This window comes from Emys orbicularis, chromosome 8 (genome assembly GCF_028017835.1).
Source record: "Emys orbicularis isolate rEmyOrb1 chromosome 8, rEmyOrb1.hap1, whole genome shotgun sequence".
NCBI lineage: Eukaryota > Metazoa > Chordata > Testudines > Emydidae > Emys > Emys orbicularis.
This window is the reverse complement of record NC_088690.1, coordinates 29,843,570-29,862,765: the sequence shown is the minus strand read 5'-3', so window position 1 is coordinate 29,862,765 and position 19,196 is coordinate 29,843,570. Positions and strand designations below refer to the sequence as shown.

Genomic DNA, 19,196 nt, shown 5'->3' with positions numbered 1-19,196 from the left:
AAGGAAAGGTTCCAGCTAACTAAGTAAAGCTGTTTCTATGTTAATGGAGTTGGTGCTGTTGAAACTGGGCCTAAAACCCTACAATATTTCCTAACTGTTACTTTCCTTACAACTTTTCATGGCTATAACGTTTTTTTAACCTTTAAGTGCTTTTCAGTGTGTTGGCACTTTTAGTCATCTATTGTAAGGCTACCTTGTTGGTGACTTGGAATAAAAATACTTGGCAGAGATCATCCTAGATGATAGGACTATGGACTTTGCTCTTAAAAGTTTTCAAGTACAAAGAATGAAAAAGTTACTATTTAAATACCCTAATACTTCATTAAAAAGAAACTGAAGTTGAGTTAACCCTATACAAAGAGATCCAAAGCTATGTCAGAGTTTTAATTCTAATTGCTCCTTGTGTCTCTGGGCATTGTAGTACTGACTAGCTAGTCCTGCTCTCTCTACCAATGTATCGTTCTCATTGAAGTCAATGGCAGTATGTGTGGAATACTTGATTTTTTTCAGACCTTATGTAAGATCTGCCCCCTGCTTGAAGACCCATGTAGCATTATCAAGAGAATTTCAGGCCCCAGTATGTATTCCCCTAACCATTATAGAATCCTTCCCAGGACTTTGGATGTGGTGGTTACGAGATGGAAGCCTGCAACATGTTCTTAAAACATCAACAATAAAATGACCTGTATTGCTGGAAGCAGACCTGTAACGTCTACGTGTTGAGAACTATTCCCACTCTGAGTCCTCATGGAGCCTTGAATATAACCAAGGGTGAATAAAAGTTACTCTTCTAGCCATGCTTCCTCCCCCCACCCCCTATAATTGGTTTATGACCTCCAAAATCATAAGTGGAGTTCTTAAAGTAACTTCCTTTACTACTTATGATAGTGTGGGAGATGGAGAGACTCTGGCAGTGCTTGTTTATGAAGGTGTGATTGTTTGATCTAAAATGTGTGTGGTGTCAATGCAACAAGCTCCTTGAGTGTCGGTACCACTGCTGGTTTGCATGCAAGTTAATAGAGTGAAAAATATTTGTTAGTAATTGAGTATGGCCTACTCTGTTGTAAAAATGTCGGTGGGGGAGAGGAGATGTATATATTTCAATTGGCCACAGAAACAGAAAATCCTGTATCACAAGGAGGATGTACTGCCTTTAAGCCAAGACGAGTAAGATTTAAGAACTGTCAAAACAAATTTTGTTAAAGGACATTGGAATCCATCATGTACACTAAAACCTGCAGCAATAAGAGCCCTCAAAATAGGAACTTATAATGAGAGGTTTTAAATATAGCTTTATTGTTGGTCGTAGTAATAATTTTCAACATTAAGAAACTATGATTTTCAGGCCTTTTTAAGTACTTTCATACTCTCTGGAGAATTAATACCATGCAGACCCTTGTATACAGCTGAGTACAATGACTTCGTGCAACAACTGAAGGAGAAATGAATTTTTAATAACTTATAGTTGGATATTGGATATAAATTGTGAATGAAGGAGAATTTTCTAGCACATGTAGCTTTAAAACTTGATTTGTCTATTTAAAATGTCTTTCCAGTATATTCAAAACTCAGATAAGAACAGGGGAAGCAAATCTAATTTCACAATTTAATGGAAAAAAAATTCTGTCCTTTTGTTGACCTATTTAAAACAAAAATGTTTTTGAGTGTAGCCTTACAAGCTCTTCACTTTGACTCCAAAATACCACAGTAAGAAGCTTTTGTGCTGAAGAACGTAATAGAGAATTTAATCTGTTCAATTCTTCTCTTCTCTCTAACATTTGCTTGATGCTCTTTACCATGTTTGGCTGCAGTCTTAGCAAGCTTAACAGAAAAAAGTCCTGTCACTGCATTTATGCTAGGTCCTATTATAGTACTGTCAACTCCAACCATTCAGAAATCATGAGTCAGGCCCTGCAAAATCATGAGATTAAAAACCTCACTAACCCCTCCACAACTTTGGGTCCTCCTTATTTGCTTTCTTTTTGATGAGCCATTAATATGCACATAATCAATGCTCTCAAGATTTTCTCTGCAACCATAAAGGCTAGACACTCTTTTAAAAACAAACAAAACTCTTTTTTTAAAATGTAATCTGACTCAGGATCTGGGGCTCTAGAACACTAAAGGTCAGACTCAAGATAAAACCATGAAAGTTGAAAATACAGTAGCAGTATCTTACTTTTGGACCAGTTGCTGCCTCTAAGTTATCTGTATTGTGTGAAAAGGAGAATTGACATTTGAAAATGCTATAGGTCATTTAAACTTGAAAGAATTAGTCCTGGCCTTTGGCCTGGTTCTACTTTTTAGACAGCAGGCTTGGAGATGTAGGGGTAGATAACAAGTACCCTTAAAAGCTGATGACATACTACAAATGTCCTTCTGATTGATTTTCCTCTGTGTCTAAAACTTATCTCATATTTGTGGTTTTGGTGAGGGAAGAATAGTTTTTTGGCAATTAATTCAGTAATCCAAAGGGACAAAAATGTCACTTGTAAATCATGGTCCTAATATTTTAATCTCCAAATTCAATGGCTTCTCAAAACTTTGTTAATTGAGCCTAGATATTGCTGTAGTTCTAAAGAATACATACGATATATGTCTTGCTATTTGTGCCATGTAGCGTGCAAATATCTTTAACCTGCTTGTATCAGTAGACTAAAATCTTAAGTATTGTGTGTAATAAAAGTGATCTGCTGTTTACTGTATTTTTCCAATTGACTTACACAATGGCTTTTTTTTCTTCCAGAAATGGAAAATGCTGAAGTGGTTGTAAGCAGCTGCAGTTCTCATGATGATGAAAATCTTTACAGCTACAAACGACACCCATCTGTTTCACAGGAGCTGCTTTTGGAAGACCAGCTTAGAAGGAAACTTAAATTTTTTTTCATGAACCCATGTGAGAAATTTTGGGCCCGGGGCAGAAAACCTTGGAAACTTGGGATTCAACTTCTAAAAATAGTGATGGTTACCATCCAGGTGAGTTACTTTGGGAGCTGGGGCTTTCTTTTTCACTCCATGGATACAAGATAGGAGGAAGGCAACTGATAAATATTCTACTTGCTGTGGCACAACATAACAGTATCAACTCAGGCTTCTCTTAATAAGCAACTTGGGAAGCCTTGGCAATATGGTAGACGTTGTGTGGTATGTTCACTGTGAATTTTGAATGAGGTATGCAAACATACATACAAACACACATTTAGGTAGAATTTAAGTACTCTCTCAATCTTTTCCTTCTCATCCAGCTTTAAAGTTTAGTTTGCTAGACCAAACATTTGTTGTTTGACTAAAATGTCATTATCTGACTCTCTCTCCTTTTTGTTGTGGAGAAAGCTTATGCGCTAATTCCTCTCCTATCTTAGTCTTCAATCAAAGATCTTCCATAATTTCTGCTTATGGAGTGCAGAACCTAGTGATTTTCTGCTGTGAAAGCAAGCATTGGTCCCACAGGCTGCAAGAGTGAATTCCAGGAATCTTAGTTTCCTTGATGAAAACCTGGTGTGCTCTGTGTGCATATATGCTCTACTTTATATTTTTTTATATTACTTTTACTGCTATGTGTTACATGGATTGTCTTCCTCTTGTCGTAGCTAGAAATTGGGAATGGGAGGACCTAAATTGGAAGTAAACTAATGTTGAGCCACTGTTTCCAGGGGAAACATGCCCATACATGAATAACTTGAAATCTTTATCATCTTCTCACTAGTGTATGTTTACATGTGTAGCCCTAGGGTGATATATTGAGATGATGCACTCTTAAATGCCAGAATTACTGGTAATCTAGTTATCCTCATGTAGAAATTTCACTTCTAGGGAACATCAGGGCTGCAAAACCCTCCTTTAGCCCAGTGACTGTCTGTTTTATTTCCTGGAAGTCTCTTCTCTATTAATCGGCAGTAAAACCACTAAAGGGAATTCTGGGCTCCTGTTAAGTCTATATAAAACTCTTCAAGTGTCTCTTCTTCCCCAGGGTAATACTTGTCAACAGGATCTTGTGCTAGCTAATCAAAACCTTTTTAATGAACAGTTAATTCACTTCTAATATCTCTTTAAAAGCTGCTTTGGGTAATTGCAGAATGCTGTGCTAATGTCGCTTTTACCTGAGTGCAAGAGGTTAGACAACTACATTTCCTCTTCTACATCATCCCAGGGTGATGACTTTTTTTTTTTTTTTTTTTTTGTTCTTCCCCCTCGCTTGAAAGCTCAATCTGGTTATACCTTGTAGCTGATTCTGAGTTGAGTCACTCTGGTATTTCTTGCTTTCCAAAATAACCTCAGACTATGACTGTCAAAACATGTGTAGTGACTCATTTGTAGCTTGGATAGGAGATGGGATGGCCCTTTTCCTCCCTCCCTCCCCCCCCCCCCCAAAAAAAAAGGCTGTTAGACCTGCCTCTATCTGGATGGGAAATGACTTTCCAAACACAGGAGGCGGTTGTACCTACACTGAAGGAATGATCTTCTAGGCTATGTATTCTTTAGAGAGGAGTTTGAATTTCCAACGTGTCTTCCCCCCCCCCCCCCAAACAAACAAACAAAAAAACAGCTGGCAGTGTGAGCTCCATTTCTAGTAATAGTCTAATCCAGCCATGGCTGTCCAGAGAAGGTTTCTGTGCAGAAGAGGGAAGGTAGTTTTACTGTAAGCCTTTGCAATTCCAAAGGAAAATTGGCTTTTAAACGTTTTTCTTTTTTTCTCCCCTCTTCCCCCCCCCCCAGTTAGTAGTTTTTGGGTTAAGCAATCAAATGGTGGTTGCCTTCAAGGAGGAGAACACTGTGGCATTCAAGCACCTCTTCTTGAAAGGATATACAGAGAGAATGGATGATACCTATGCTGTATACACACAAACAGATGTCTATGACCAGATCTTCTTTGCAATAAACCAGGTAAAAGTTTCCATTGCAATATGTCTAGTACATAAAAAGCGTAGGAAAGAACCTGTAAATGTAACTTAAATCAAGTAATCTCACAAAACTGCAAAATATCTAAAGCTGGTGTCTCAGAAAAAGTGAGACTGAAATAAAACTGGTCTCTTTAGAAAGAAATTGAGCTAAAAGCTGGAAGAATTTCCCATTTCCCAACTTCTTTGGGAGTGTTGGAAAAGCTACTCTGAAACCTGACAGGAGAGAACGCTGACGTTTTCTAAATTAAGAGGGCAGAGTATCAGTGAACAGAGACTCGTACTCTTAACTGTGGAGTCATTAACATAACTTAAGTATACTACTATTTGACGTTGTAAAATTACTAGAGACTTATTAAATAGTCAGTCTGTCATGACTCTGCATTATTGCCAAATCTTGAGCTCTTTATGAACAATGATATAGGATTGGTCAGATTGATATTCTACAAATGTAGAGTCATAACTGGAGTGTGCCACTTTAGAATTGTATGGTAGATTATGTCCTATATAGTAATACTACTGTCCTTCGTTGTAAATTCAACTAAATCCATTAGTCTATAGTTGGTGTTAAGATGACCTGGTCTCTCTCAGCTGACTCTTTCTTCAAGTTAGGGAATGATTTCATGCTGAAGTTGAATTAAAATGGGTATGAAGGAGGAGACTTCCTCAATTTAAAACTAGTGTCTCCTCACTATCCGAGCCAGAGGAGACCAAAGTTGAATTTCATGACTAGTCTCTGGCTTGCTGGGCAAAGTATGAGTACTGGGGGAAGTGGTAAACTCAGTCTGGGGGAAGGGAGTTTGTCATTCAGCTACAACCCATCTGGATGAATGTTGTCTCATTCTTTAGGGAGTCTTATCCAGCCATCTACAAAGCAAACAATGTGGGACTATATCTAGGAGAGAATCTGAATTTTGGTAGCAGGTCTCTAAGATTTTCTGGGCTGAATAAAGGATGATGGGGAGGGATTCAAATAATTCTTTCTCTGTGGAGACTAGAGGAAAAGCAATTGGTTTTTGTTTTTTAATTGGAGTAGTGAGCTGGGGAAGAGAGCCGCTATGTTCTCCAATCACTGGAGAGAACTCTCTGGCTCTACTTCTTACTGGCTGAGAGCCTCCACTTGTTTTTCCAAATACTAAGCAAATAGACCTATCACTTCTCTAACAGAGTCAATAACTTACATTTGACTATAGTGCTTTTTCATCATATTTAAATGCTACAAGGAATGCTTGTCACTAAACAATTTCTTTTGGCACAGTTGCCCTTTGGGATAACTAGATAGAATGGTCCACACTTTCAAACAGGAGGTTCCCCTTTATCACATTCAAATGTGTTTGCATTTTGGCACCCAGAAGTGAATTATGGGCCCAGATACATGTATCCGTCTCTCTAAAAACCTCACCTTGGTGGTGCTAAATGGGGATATATCAACACACATACTCTGAATTGCACCTGCAATTCATTTTAAAGGTGAAAATTGTGCCTGTAAAACACTCAGGCTGGGTCTCTCACCATCTCAAAAGTGAACTACCCCAAAGGGAGAGTGGGGGAAGAAAACAGGGTATTGGTCACAGTGTCTGTATGCTCTGAAGTTTCAGTATTGTGGATTTAATTTATATTTGACCATGCTCTCCAAAAGCAAATATTACAGTAAATATCTTTTTTTGCCCTGGTCTTCTGGTTCTTAATTATGTAGTAATACGTACCTCACCCCAATTCTGTTTATCCCTGTGATATAGGAATATATAGATATATCCCTGATATCTATAACTTACCTGGGGCCAGCCATTTCTGTAGGTCTAAAGAACAATACATAATCCAGTTCCTACACTGGATGATCAAGCATGATCAGGCTTTTCAATATGAACCAATATTAAAGCTTCCTGAGAGTCAGCTTGATGTTTGAGGCTTATGGCTAAAAGTATAGAATACATGGCAGTGACAGGAGGTGGATCAGGATTACCCAGTGCAAGGTTTTTCTGTGTCCACACTTAAGGCTAGAGTCACAAAGACACTTGGGTGTGGTGGTGCTCTGCATCACCATGCTTATCTTTTTAGATTCTTAGAAAAATCACTGGGATTCATAAAGCCTGGGTTAGGCACCTGGGGTCCTTATGCAATGAATGGAGGGTGATAGGTGTCTCAGAATGGGATTCACAAAAAGCCAGTGTGCCAGGAGGCTCATTGCCTAAAATAGCCAATGAGAGGTGCAAAGCTGAGGTGTGTGCTGAGCCCTGCCCCTCTCTTGGCAATAAGTGCCAAAATCTGGGCTGCAGGGAGATGCCTCCATCTGCTTGGGATTTTCAGCTGCAAACCATCTCTTGGTGTTAGGTGCCTGTGCTGTTTTGGCAAAGGGGTGGGGGCTAGTAGAGGAGAAGGAACAGGACCAGCTGCCTCCACTTTTAGTCCAGTGATTAGGGTACTCACCTGAGATGTGGGAGACTTAGTTAAAGCCCCCACTCCACCTGAAGGGGGGAGAGGATTTGAGCAGGGATGTATCCCCTCAGGTGACTGCTCTAACCACTGAACTATGGATATTCTGATGTGGGACTTTTCCACTCTGGATAAACTAATTTTAAAAAGTCAGTGGAGCAGGAGAATTAGACCCGGGTCTCCCACTTCTTAGGTGAGTGCTCTGACCACCAGGCTGCACAGTCATATTCTCTCTCTCTCTCTTTCTCCCCTCCCACCAATGATTCTGTCATTTATGTATCCAAACCAGTGGTCTCCAAACTTTTTCAGCACAAGATCACTTTTTGAATGTAAGTGCAACCCAGGATCTGCCTCCAAAGAAAACACAGAAATAACAGTAATCACACAAACCCAAACACCCCAAGGCCATGCCCCTGCCCCGCTCACACCATCCCCACTCACTTTCACTGGGCTGGGATAGGGGGTGGGTTGTGGGAGGGGGTGCAGGCTCTGGGCTGGGGCCGAGGGGTTCGGAGTGTGGGAGGAGCTCGGGGCTGAGCCTGGGGCTGGGGTACAGGAGGGGGCTCAGGGCTGGGGGTTGAGGTGCAGGAGGGGGTGCAGGCTCAGGGAGGGAGTGTGGGCTCTGGAGGGAGTTTGGGTGCAGGGGGGCTGGGGCAGCAGGTTGGGGTGCAGAAGGGGTCCAGTGTATGGGCTCCCGCTTGGTGCCCCTTACCTCAGGCAGGTCCTGGGCAGTGGGGCTCTGGCAGGCTCCCTGTCTGCCCTGGCCCTGCGCTGCTCCTGGAAGCAGCTGCTATGTCTGGCAGTAGCTTTGTGGGGGAGGGACAGGTGGCTCTACATGCTGCCCCTGTCCGCAGGCACCACCCCCACAGCTCCTATTGGCCGGGAATGGGAACTGTGGGGGTGGTGCCTGCATATGGGGGCAGCGCATGGAGCCACCTGCCCCTCCCGCCCCCAGAAGCTGATGGTGGTCGCTTCCAGAAGCGGCGCGCGGCTAGAGCAGGCAGGGAGTTGGCCTTAGCTCCGCTGTGCCACCAGACTGTTAGCGTCTGAACTCCATGTTTGGCTGCAGGAGGGTTGGCAACCCTATCATGATTGACTGGTTGATTGTGGAGCCTCTGATGGCCAGAGGCTCCGCGATCGACTGATAGGTGACCACTGATCCAAACTAATACAGCTTCAACAGGAGAGACTGAGGAAGCTCCACACTCGAATAGGCTGTAGCCCAGTGATTAGAGCACTCATATGAGAGGTGGCAGTTCAAATCCCTTCTCCCACTCAAATGAAAGGGAACTTGGGGGTCTCCCACATTGCAAGTGAGTACCTGAGCCACTGGGCTAAGTTATGAGGGAGGTCGTCTAGTCTAGTGTAAGTTCACCTATAGGGGTCTAGCTCTTAGCTGCCAAAGAACAACAATTCTCTCATTCCGAACTTCTGGGCAATTGTTTGAGGGATACAATCCTATTTCTTAAATATCTTACAAGACTGTCATTTTAAGATTCCAGGGGACAACTTATCATGGCACTGTCTGACTGGAAAAGTCAGGATAGTGCTGTGGTTGGGGAGCTAGCCTAGGACTTGAGTCGAGTTCAACTCTCTGCTCTGCCACAGACTTCCTGTGTGACCTGGGCAAGTAATTAAGCCTCTCTTTGCCTCTGTTCCCCATCCTATCTCATAGGAGGGGTGTGAGAGTATATACATTAGACTGTGAGGCGCTCTGATACTACAGTAATAAGGGCCATAGATTGGGGGGGGGAGAATCTAGACCGAGGAAAAGGGTTTAGGAAGAGAGAATATTTTCCTAGAGTTGCAAGAAACAGACCTGGAGAGACACTGTGTGTGTGAAGAGGGAACAATCTGGTCTGCTGTGTGGTGGGCTGGAGCCCCAGTAGAAATTTGAACTGCCAAGGAGCCAAAGTTGCAGCAGAGGATTGGTAGGACTATAGAAAAACCCCAGCCACACCTTCCTATGCTGGAAGCAGGGAAAAGCATGGCATAAGAACTGCTCTGTCCGCTCTAGGGCATCCCAGGGTCCTGTATGCTGAATAACTCTCCTGGAGTCAGATGTGCTAGTGTGGCTGCTTTTTGTAGCATCACCACATCACGCGAGAGGATCTGTCCACTGTACCTCTAGGATCAAATGAAATACTACTGTCAAACCAAATAGCTCATTTGTGTGTAAATTTTGACTAAGTAACAAACTACAATATTGCCATATCCCTGGGATAAAACCAGTCCTGAATCAGATTGACAGATGAAGGCCTTCAGTGACTACTTGGAAAAAGCTGGTACTAGTGATCTTCATGCCCCAGTGTTAAACCTGGGAGGCTATTGCCTCCCAAGTCTTATCCGTATGCTTTTCATGTCTAATGGATTTAATCCAAGGATCTCCAAGTAAAAATTAATGAATTAGCCTCATCCTAGGAGACCTTTAATAGAAAATACTGCTTGTTTAGGATCTAATCCGGAACTTTTTGCCCAGGCAAAACTCTCTTGAAGTTAGTGGACAAGTCCAGCTGAGGAGTGTGGTGTAGGCCTTCTGAATTATTTAGGTGACCTTTTAAACAATGAGATGGTTCTAGTATACATTCAAACAAATATTGACTAGCTTTTTCAGATGTAGCAGCCTAGGCATGACCTCTAATTCAGTTTGACGCTTATTGTTTTGACTTAGTACTTACAGCTGCGCAACATATCTGTTGGAAATCATGCTTATGAGAGGAGAGGAGCAGAACAAACAGCTATGGCAATCTGTCAACAGTTCTACAAGCGAGGAAGCATCTGTCCTGGAAATGACACCTTTGATATCGACCCCAACATTGAAACTGGTGACACTCCTACCTTATCTTGTCTGAACTTTCTTTATACTCAGTAAACTTTTGTTTTCAATTTTCCCCAAACATAATCGGTATTTTATAGTTGTATTAAACTGTCATGGAATCTACAAATTTCTCTTCCAGCATAATCTGTTCTAGATTTTGTGATCACATAGTCTGTCTTTAAACTTTTATTGTAACCTAACATTTGTGAAATGTGTAAAGCTTTGTAACTTTTTAAAAATTAATTGCGATTCTAATGCCGTTATGTTGAGGGAAGTAGCACTAGCTTTAGCCAATGCTATTGGTATTTTGACTGACTTATAGGCTTTTCTATGGCATCCATCACCATATTATGAAGCCTCTTGCATTTACTAATGCATTTACCATCACAACATCCCTGTGAGGTAAGGAAGTAAATAACTAATGTTAATTCTTTAAGTGTGCCTTAGGTCAAGAATGAATTGAGTTGGAGTGCAAGGAAGTCCATACACTTGCAAACTGATCTCTAAAATGACTGACCCATTTGAGATGTATTGCTATTTTGACTTCTTTAGTAAATAGCTCTTATGCCCACTGGGGGGGTTGGTGGTTTAATTTGTTTTAAACCGACACTGAATCCAACTGTTGTTTGTGCCTCTTTCTTCATGGCAGAATGTTTCTATGTTGAGCCAATGATGCCTTTGGAAAACAGAACACTGGGAAAGCACAAGTTCAATTTCACTCTGGACTTCCATAGGTGAGGGGTGTGTGTGTGATTCTAGTACAGTGGTTCTCAGACTTTTGTACTGGTGACCCCTTTCACATACCAAGCCTCTGAGTGCGACCCTCTCCCATAAGTGAAAAACACTTTTTAAAATATATTTAACACCATCATAAATGCTGGAGGCAAAGTGGGGTTTGGGGTGGAGGCTGACAGCTCACGACCCCCATGTAATAACCTTGCGACCCCCTGAGGGGTCCCGACCCCCAGCTTGAGAATCCCTGGTCTAATACTATGAAAAGCTAATTCAAACTTGCCTTCCAGACTTGTAACAGTACAGCTTACCTTTAAACTGAAAGCAATCAATCTCCAGACAGTTCGTCACCATGAACTCCCGGACTGTTATGATTTTACTTTGACAGTAAGTGAATACTTTAATATATTTTGTATTCACCATAGTAATAATTCTTATTGCATATGCTGATATCTTCGTAGGGGGTGTACTATACATACCATACATTTAACCATGGTTGGGCACCAGGGCTCAGTTATGGTGAGTGGGTCGAGGGGGCTGCTATAGCTTACAGTAGCCTATAAATAGTTGAAGGTTGGTGTTGTGGGAGCCACAAGACATTTTGCCAACCTTTGTTGATAGGCTCTCCTGTTAAACCATTAACCAAATGCTACCAGACAGCAAGTATAAGAAATTAAACCTCCGTCTTTGAGCACACTACAAGTATATTTAAAAAAACCTCCTCTCTTCTCTCTCTCAAGAGACCCTTCTAAGAATGGTTATGTGCAGTTCAGACTAGAATGGGATTGTAACTTAAATTAATGACTTAATTTATATTCCAACAAATAGAACATAGTAATTATAGCAAATAACTAATCAATCAGACTTTACCTTTTTTCTGTTACATATTTACATACATAAATTTGAAGATTCTTAGTTTCCTAATTTTCCTCCTAAGAATATTATGGGTCATTGTTATGAAATGTATATAAAATTTCTAAGCTTTATGTAAGCACCTGTAACTTTATACAAAATGTCTCTCTGTTCTTCACACAGGTAGTGTTTGATAACAAAGCACATAGTGGAAGAATTAAAATAAGTCTGGACAATGATATTGCCATCAGGGAATGTAAAGACTGGCATGTTTCTGGATCAAGTAAGTAACAATTAAGTTAAAATACTTTAAGGCATCCATAAATGTGTTTAACTCTTGTCATGTTAATACAGAATTCATCCACTCTGGATGGGGTTGTGTTCCATCTTCTTATCCTCTTTCATTTTCACCTTGCCAACTAATAGGGGGAATTATGAAAAGGGGTGCTGTCCACAGAGTTGGTCTCAAATTTAGGTTTTATAAAGAATCTTTCTGCTCATAACTCTCAAACATTTTGAACTTTCACCTGAAAATCTTGAGAACACAAACACATAGTTGATCTACTTGACGATTGAGGTGCTAAAGGAGCACTCAAGGAAGCCAAGGCCATTGTGGAGAAGCTAAATGAATTCTTTGCATTGGTCTTCAGTGCAGAGGATGTGAGGGAGATTCCCTCACTTGAGCTGGTCATTTTAGGTGACAAATCTGAGGAACTGTCCCAGATTGAGTTGTCATTAGAGACTGTTTTGGAACAAACCTGATAAATTAAACAGTAAGTCACCAGCAGAGATACCCTGGTCCATCCTATGGATAGGACAACTGCCCTGGGCCCCCCGCTTTGGGACACAGGGTCCAGGATGGGCTGGGGGATTAGTGGGGGGGCCTGGCGCCAGCAGCAACAAGCTTAGATTGTGTCTAATTCTTAATATACACTTTTTATTAAAAGCAACATTGGTGACTGAGTAACTGATGTTCAGCACAACTTGTACTACTTGGGTCTTGACTGCCTGTGCAGCTGTGTAAGTTACCTGCATTGCTCTGGGAGAGGAAGGATGGTTCAGTGGATAAGACACTGGACTGGAACTGAGAAGATCTGGGACCAATTTCTGACTTTGCCACTGAATGTCTATTATTAATAATAATTATTTATTTATTTATTTATTTATTTTTAAGGCTTCCATTCCTGTTGCTGTAAAATTGGGAACAGTATCTCGTGCTCTCATGGGACACTGGAGATGCCTCTAATATTATGACATGGGGTTATTTTAAGACAACTGCTCATTTTCAAGAAGATACTGTAAAATCATGTTGGCTTGTGATCTAGGAAACCCTTGAAGTGGTTACAGGAATTCTAAATGAGAAGCACTAGTCAAAGTTTAATACTGTTAATATTTGCAGTCAATGTAATGCATGACTGTCTATACAGCTGTCTTTTATATCTGTACAAATCTAAGTTGCAAATGCACAACAGAAAAATGTAATTCTACCATGTTAGCAACTATGTATTTGCTCCAAGATACAAATAGTATTCACATGACTGTCTCATGCCTTCAAGCACTGACAAGGTCAGTGCAACGTGCTATCTGTACAACTTGCTCAAGAATGCCAGTAAAAAACTAAATATATTCTAAACAAAGCTGAAAGCTGTTTCCTCTTGAATATGAGGGAGGCAGGAGATACATTAATACTGAAATAACTTGCCAGATGGCTTGCCTTGAGCATAAGTGCAATATACTTGTATGTTTAAGCCTACAACTTGGTGAGTGTTGATCTATCGTACTGAGACACTCATCAACTTCATGCTCCTACATCTCTGATAAGCTTTAATGGGTGAAACTCTAAATTTATCTTAATCCAAATAGGGAGAGGGAGAGATTCAGACTTGAGTTAAATGGATACTCTTAGATAGGCAAAATCCATTGTGTTTGTGCACAATTATAAACATATTTTGGGGTTTTTTTTGTTTTTTTTTCTGCAGTACAAAAGAATACTCATTACATGATGATCTTTGATGCCTTTGTCATATTGACTTGTTTAGCCTCATTGATCCTCTGCACACGATCAGTGGTTAAAGGATTTCGGCTCCAAAGGGTGGGTATAACTTATCCTAAGGAATGCTTTTGAGCCGTTTAAACTTAGTTTGATTGTAGCTGCTTTTCTTTTTTCCCTCTAGGAATTTGTAAGTTTTTTCCTACATCATTATAAGAAAGAAGTATCTTTCACAGATCAAATGGAATTTGTCAATGGGTGGTACATCCTGATTATTGTTAGTGATGTCTTAACTATTGTTGGCTCAACACTAAAAATGGAAATACAAGCTAAGGTAAGACCTTCACCTACTAGGTAGAAGCAAAACTGTTCTTGAAATTCCATCCCAGTCTGACTTCTCGAGTATAGCCAAGCAATACCCGCTTAGAGGTTTCCAACTAGTGGGGACCAAAAATAAACTTTCTTTGTTAGGCGTTTCATTTCAGGTGAGCAGTGACTGGTCATTAGACTTTAGAACCCTGAATATCCTTGGACACCCATCTGCCTATTCTCTTCACTCTTAAGAAATTTAACCCTCAAAATAAAATTTTATATTCACTATCTGCTTTCCCTTTTCCTCCTCCCATGTAGCTGTACTTGAGATATCTGGCTTTTCAGTTTAGAAGTGTATGTGTAACTTTCCGTGCACCATTGTACAGTACCTACAACGGTCTTGAGGAAATGAGGTACTTCTCAAACACCTCTTCACCACAACTCCAGCTCCCAATCTCCAGCAACTAAGCAGGCATCAGCCTGGCAACCTTCAGTCTGCAAGAGTTCTGAATATATCTCCAGGAATGAGAACATCTCTGCTACAGTACATGATGACAAAATAGACTTGCACCCTCCCACATTCAGAGTTAGATGTGTACAGTCTCTGCTACTTTGATATCTTCTCTAACCAGTTCTGGTGCTACCACTTAAGGTTTTGGACCATGGTATTTCTAGTTATATCTGAAACTACTTGCTTCCATATTAAAAATAATTCTAACAAGTTAGAGACACAAGGTGGGTGAGGTTATATCTTTATGGACCAGCCAAAGTTGATTTACTTTTTAATATTTCTTTTGCTCTTACAGAAGTGCCTATCCCAGGGTCTAGGTGCTCAATTTCTTAGTCACACAAAAATGCACAGTGATTTTTTTTTTTTTTATAACCCATGTCCAATAAGACTCAACCAAGAACTGCAAAAATATTCCATCCTGAAATACCCTAACATTAACCTAATGCTACTTGCCCTCAAAACTCCAGCAGATTAGCTTTGCAGCATGCCTGTAAGCTTTAGTCTAAGTTGACCAAAGAATAATTCTGAAAAACCAGTTGGTGCTGATTACTGTTTTAAATTATCCTTGCAAAGTACCCAACTACCAATTATAGGAGCTATATGCTCCATTCTTAGAAATAAAAGGAAGATAAGTAAATGCAAAAATGAGTAATTGATTTATGGTCTGGGGAAATCCAGGTGTGAGAGCAAGAAGTATATCTGATTGCAAGATTTCATCCAATGTGCTGTTTTCTTATTAAATGGTTGGGTAAAAATTGGGATTGTGGGGTTCATCTTCTTTCTAAGACTCCATATCCTATGTAATCAGCTCACAAGTAAAGCAGAGGCATCTCATTGCAAGTCCTGCAAATTTAACCTGAGATCTTAATAAACATCTCTTCCTTGTTGTACACTACTGTCTGAAAGTTCTGCCAGCCAAATTACACTTTGTGCAACCCTTAGCTACATTTATGCAAACTTGCTGAAGATGAGTGCAGCTTAACAAATGAAGCAGCTGATAGATAACACAAGAAGGAATGGAGTCCACCCAACTGTTTGCTGTATTGGTTCTGCGGGTCTAACAGGAATAAAATTAATGACAAAATGTTTTCAGTTTTTTTTTTTTTAAAGTGAGCTGTTGTTCTTACTCAGATCTGATGCTTAAACATATTTTTGCATAGTTGCCTTTCAAAGTAGAACTGCAGTTAAAAACAGGATAGTGAATGTATTAAGTTGGATGAAAGTAGACCAATGCGTGTAGGTGTTGACAGAATGGAAAACCATTGGAACACAAATGAAATCTAGTTCTGTGATCATTACTTCAGTTTTTAGAAGCTATCTTTCTCCTTGGTAACTTCCTAGAACTGTGGCACTTGTCTGAGCTACTTGTTGGTTAGACCTGATTCTTCCTCTTACATAAAGATCTATTTTGCTTGGGCAGAAAAATACATTTCTTGGACATGATGGCTATACTGTATATATTAGTCACACATGTGAGAGATGCACAAAATTTATTTAAATACTTTCTCATTTCTTGCCTGCATCTATATAATCTAGTAGAGTTTTGCCCACTAAACAGAATTGGTTTTGGTCAGTATTGGAATGGGAGATGGAGGCTTTCAAGGAAAATAAAGTGTTTCTTGGCAAATTGTTGTAGCAATGACCAAATCATAGGCTAGCACAAAAAGGGAGACTTCTAGTCCACTGTATGGTTTTAACACTTTGTTCTTTCCTGTTTGTTTTATATATAGAGTCTGACAAGTTATGATGTCTGTAGTATCCTCCTAGGAACCTCCACCATGCTTGTGTGGCTTGGAGTTATTCGATACCTAGGTTTCTTTCAGAAGTATAATGTAAGGATCTCCTGGGATCTCCATGCTGTTGGTATTTATTTTATTTGTTGTTATCACACAACTGTAACAAATACCTGGCTGGATTCTAACTGTTAATATTGGTTTCTGCAGCTGCTTATTCTGACACTACGGTCAGCATTGCCCAATGTCATTAGATTCTGCTGTTGTGCTGCTATGATCTATCTGGGCTATTGTTTCTGTGGATGGATTGTACTGGGGCCATATCATGTTAAGGTAATGTAATATTTGAGTTTTTTAAACTGAACAAATTAAACCAGGGGTTCTCAAACTGGGGGTTGTGATCCCTTGGGGTTGCAATGTGGTTACATGGGGGTTGCAAGCTGGCAGCTCTGTGGGGCTGACAACCCAAGCTCCCATTAAATTACCCCCCCCATTTTTAATTTATAAGGGAGGGGTCACACTCAGAGGCTAGCTGTGTGAAAGGGATCATGAATACAAAGTTTGAAAGCCACTTATTAAACTGAATGAATAGACTTCATTCCAAATAAGTTTCTAAATTATAAGAGTTACCGCTAGCCTTCAAAATTTCAAGGCTTTCTCTAAAATGAAAGTCTTTTAAGAATCTAAAGCCTTACCTATCATAGTTTTGAAGGTTGAAAAAGTACAACGTCAACTTGATCAGACTTCTCTCTCCACCATTATGAGAGTCCTGAGTCAGAAGTATGGCCAGATTGATTCCTAATCAAAAGCTGGGGCTTTCTATGCAATGTTTTGAGAAATAACTTAGTCCTGTGCAAGACCAACTTCTATTTTCAAATTAAGATTTTTTTTCTTAAAGGGATAAGAACTAAGGCACCAAGGTCAGCATGTCTTGCTATTCGTTCACAGCTGAACCAATCTAAATCTGTGTTGAAGACAACTAATCTATTGCCTGGATATATTCTACCAATGCATGTTGTCATATCTGTTTGCAATGCTGTATCCTGCATTCTCTCCCTGCTATGCCAGGACCTGCCTGTAGCCACCTTTTGCTCTGCAGGTCTCTAAACAAGGGAGAGTTGATTGGGTTACAGGGTTGATTGGGTACAGTGCCTCATGCTTCTTGTAAAGAGTCTAGGACAGCTGAGGCAGCAACATTCAACAGCTCTTCACTTATTTTAAGACCAAGACTGCAGCAAACAGTAATTTGATGGTACTAGGGTTACCATATTTCAACATTGAAAAAAGAAGACACTCCATGGGGGCCCCGGCCCCGCCCCAACTCCGCCCCTTCCCCAAAGTCCCCACCCCAACTCCGCCCCCTCCCCTGAGCACCCTGCATTCCCCCTCCTCCCTCCCGCCCCCCCAGGCTCCAGCTGCTGCTGCACTGGGGAAGTTGCTTCGGCCCCAGCGCACGGTGGAGAGTGGCGGGAGCCGGGAAAGTTGGAGCCCGGGGAGGAGGCGGCTGCGTGCTCGGATGCCGCCCGCCACCTCGGTGCCCCGGCAGATCGCGGGAGTTGTAAGTTTTGCTGCAGCCACTTGCACTCTGAGTCCCCTTACCATGCCTCCCTATTTTCCTGGACATGTTCGGCTTTTTGGAAATTCCTCCTGGACAGGGATTTGAGGACCAAAAAACCGGACATGTTCGGGAAAATCTGGACGTATGGTAACCCTAATGGTACTAAATAATGTTTGTTTTTTGGTTTCCCCTTCTCCTCTAGTTCCGTTCTCTGAACATGGTTTCAGAATGCCTTTTCTCACTGATAAATGGAGATGATATGTTTGCCACATTTGCAAAAATGCAGCAGAAAAGTTACTTGGTTTGGTTATTTAGTCGGCTTTACCTCTACTCCTTCATCAGCCTGTTCATCTATATGGTGCTAAGTCTTTTCATTGCACTGATCACAGATACATATGAAACAATTAAGGTAGGCATGATATTTTTTTATTCTCTGGTTCAGAAGAAAAATGCAAGAATGGTTTGCATATTCAACTGTGATATTAATACAAAATCAGTGATTCAGTGCTGTTGCCAGTACATGTACCTATCTGGTAATTAAAGTTGAAATATGAATACAAATTTACAGAAACTTTTCTACTGAAAACCCTAACTTTCAGCAGCTACAGTATTGCTAGTTGATCTCACTGGCTAGGGAACAAGCATAATGGTTTAGTCAGTGTGCATCCAGACTTTACAATGTATTACAAAGCACTGAGGTAGATGAGGTAATGTACATGAATTTAGAGCATAAGTTTATAACTCTCTTCTGAAATGTTAATCTCCAGAAATCTTTGATCACTAACTTAAGGAAGAGTGACTAAAATATTAATGAGAATTGTTGAACAGATTCTCTTCCCACCTTGCCCTAGTTTTGACAAAACCAAATCTGCCTTCCTATCCCAAACGTTCACTTTAAAGGATAAAAATATATCAGAATATTTCTGTACAGTGTCGACTGCACATTCTGAAGTGCAGTATTCTAAATCCAGTTTTTACACAATTGTGTGGTTAGTGTTGAGGGAAAGGAGTTAAATCTTAGCAAGACTATACACATAAGAATTCAGCTTTGTATTGTAACGAAGAATGACTAATCTTCAGCATTACCAGCAAGATGGCTTTCCAGAGACGGAACTCCATGACTTTATATCACAGTGTAAAGACCTACCAAACTCAGGCAGATACAGATTAGAAGAGGAGAGTCCTGTGTCGATCTTCTGTTGCTGTAAACGGTAGGCATCTGGCTTAATTTGCCTGCCTCTTATTAAGTAGCTATAGAACATGAAATCTTGGTGAGATATGGTATATCAGAAATACTTTCTCAGTTAAGAACTATGTGGATTTCTAATGCTTTAGGAGTCCTGCACTACCGGCTATCCC

General features: G+C 40.6%; 1 protein-coding gene across 2 annotated transcripts; it reads left to right on the top strand.

Annotated features, from left to right (window-relative positions):
• The first annotated feature begins 2,746 nt into the window (after positions 1 to 2,746).
• Positions 2,747 to 19,052, top strand: MCOLN3 (mucolipin TRP cation channel 3). 2 transcript variants are annotated; one of them, XM_065409408.1, is made up of 12 exons: positions 2,747 to 2,976; positions 4,717 to 4,884; positions 10,003 to 10,156; positions 10,799 to 10,883; positions 11,172 to 11,268; positions 11,917 to 12,016; positions 13,713 to 13,825; positions 13,908 to 14,057; positions 16,277 to 16,378; positions 16,490 to 16,612; positions 18,040 to 18,246; positions 18,918 to 19,052. In XM_065409408.1, the coding sequence occupies exons 1-12, from the start codon at positions 2,749 to 2,751 to the stop codon at positions 19,050 to 19,052; spliced, it is 1,662 nt and encodes a 553-aa protein (XP_065265480.1). In that variant the 5' UTR covers positions 2,747 to 2,748. The 2 variants fall into 2 exon arrangements, with proteins under 2 accessions (XP_065265480.1, XP_065265481.1); XM_065409409.1 differs by lacking the exon at positions 4,717 to 4,884 and having other exon boundaries at positions 2,749 to 2,976.
• Positions 19,053 to 19,196: the final 144 nt, after the last annotated feature.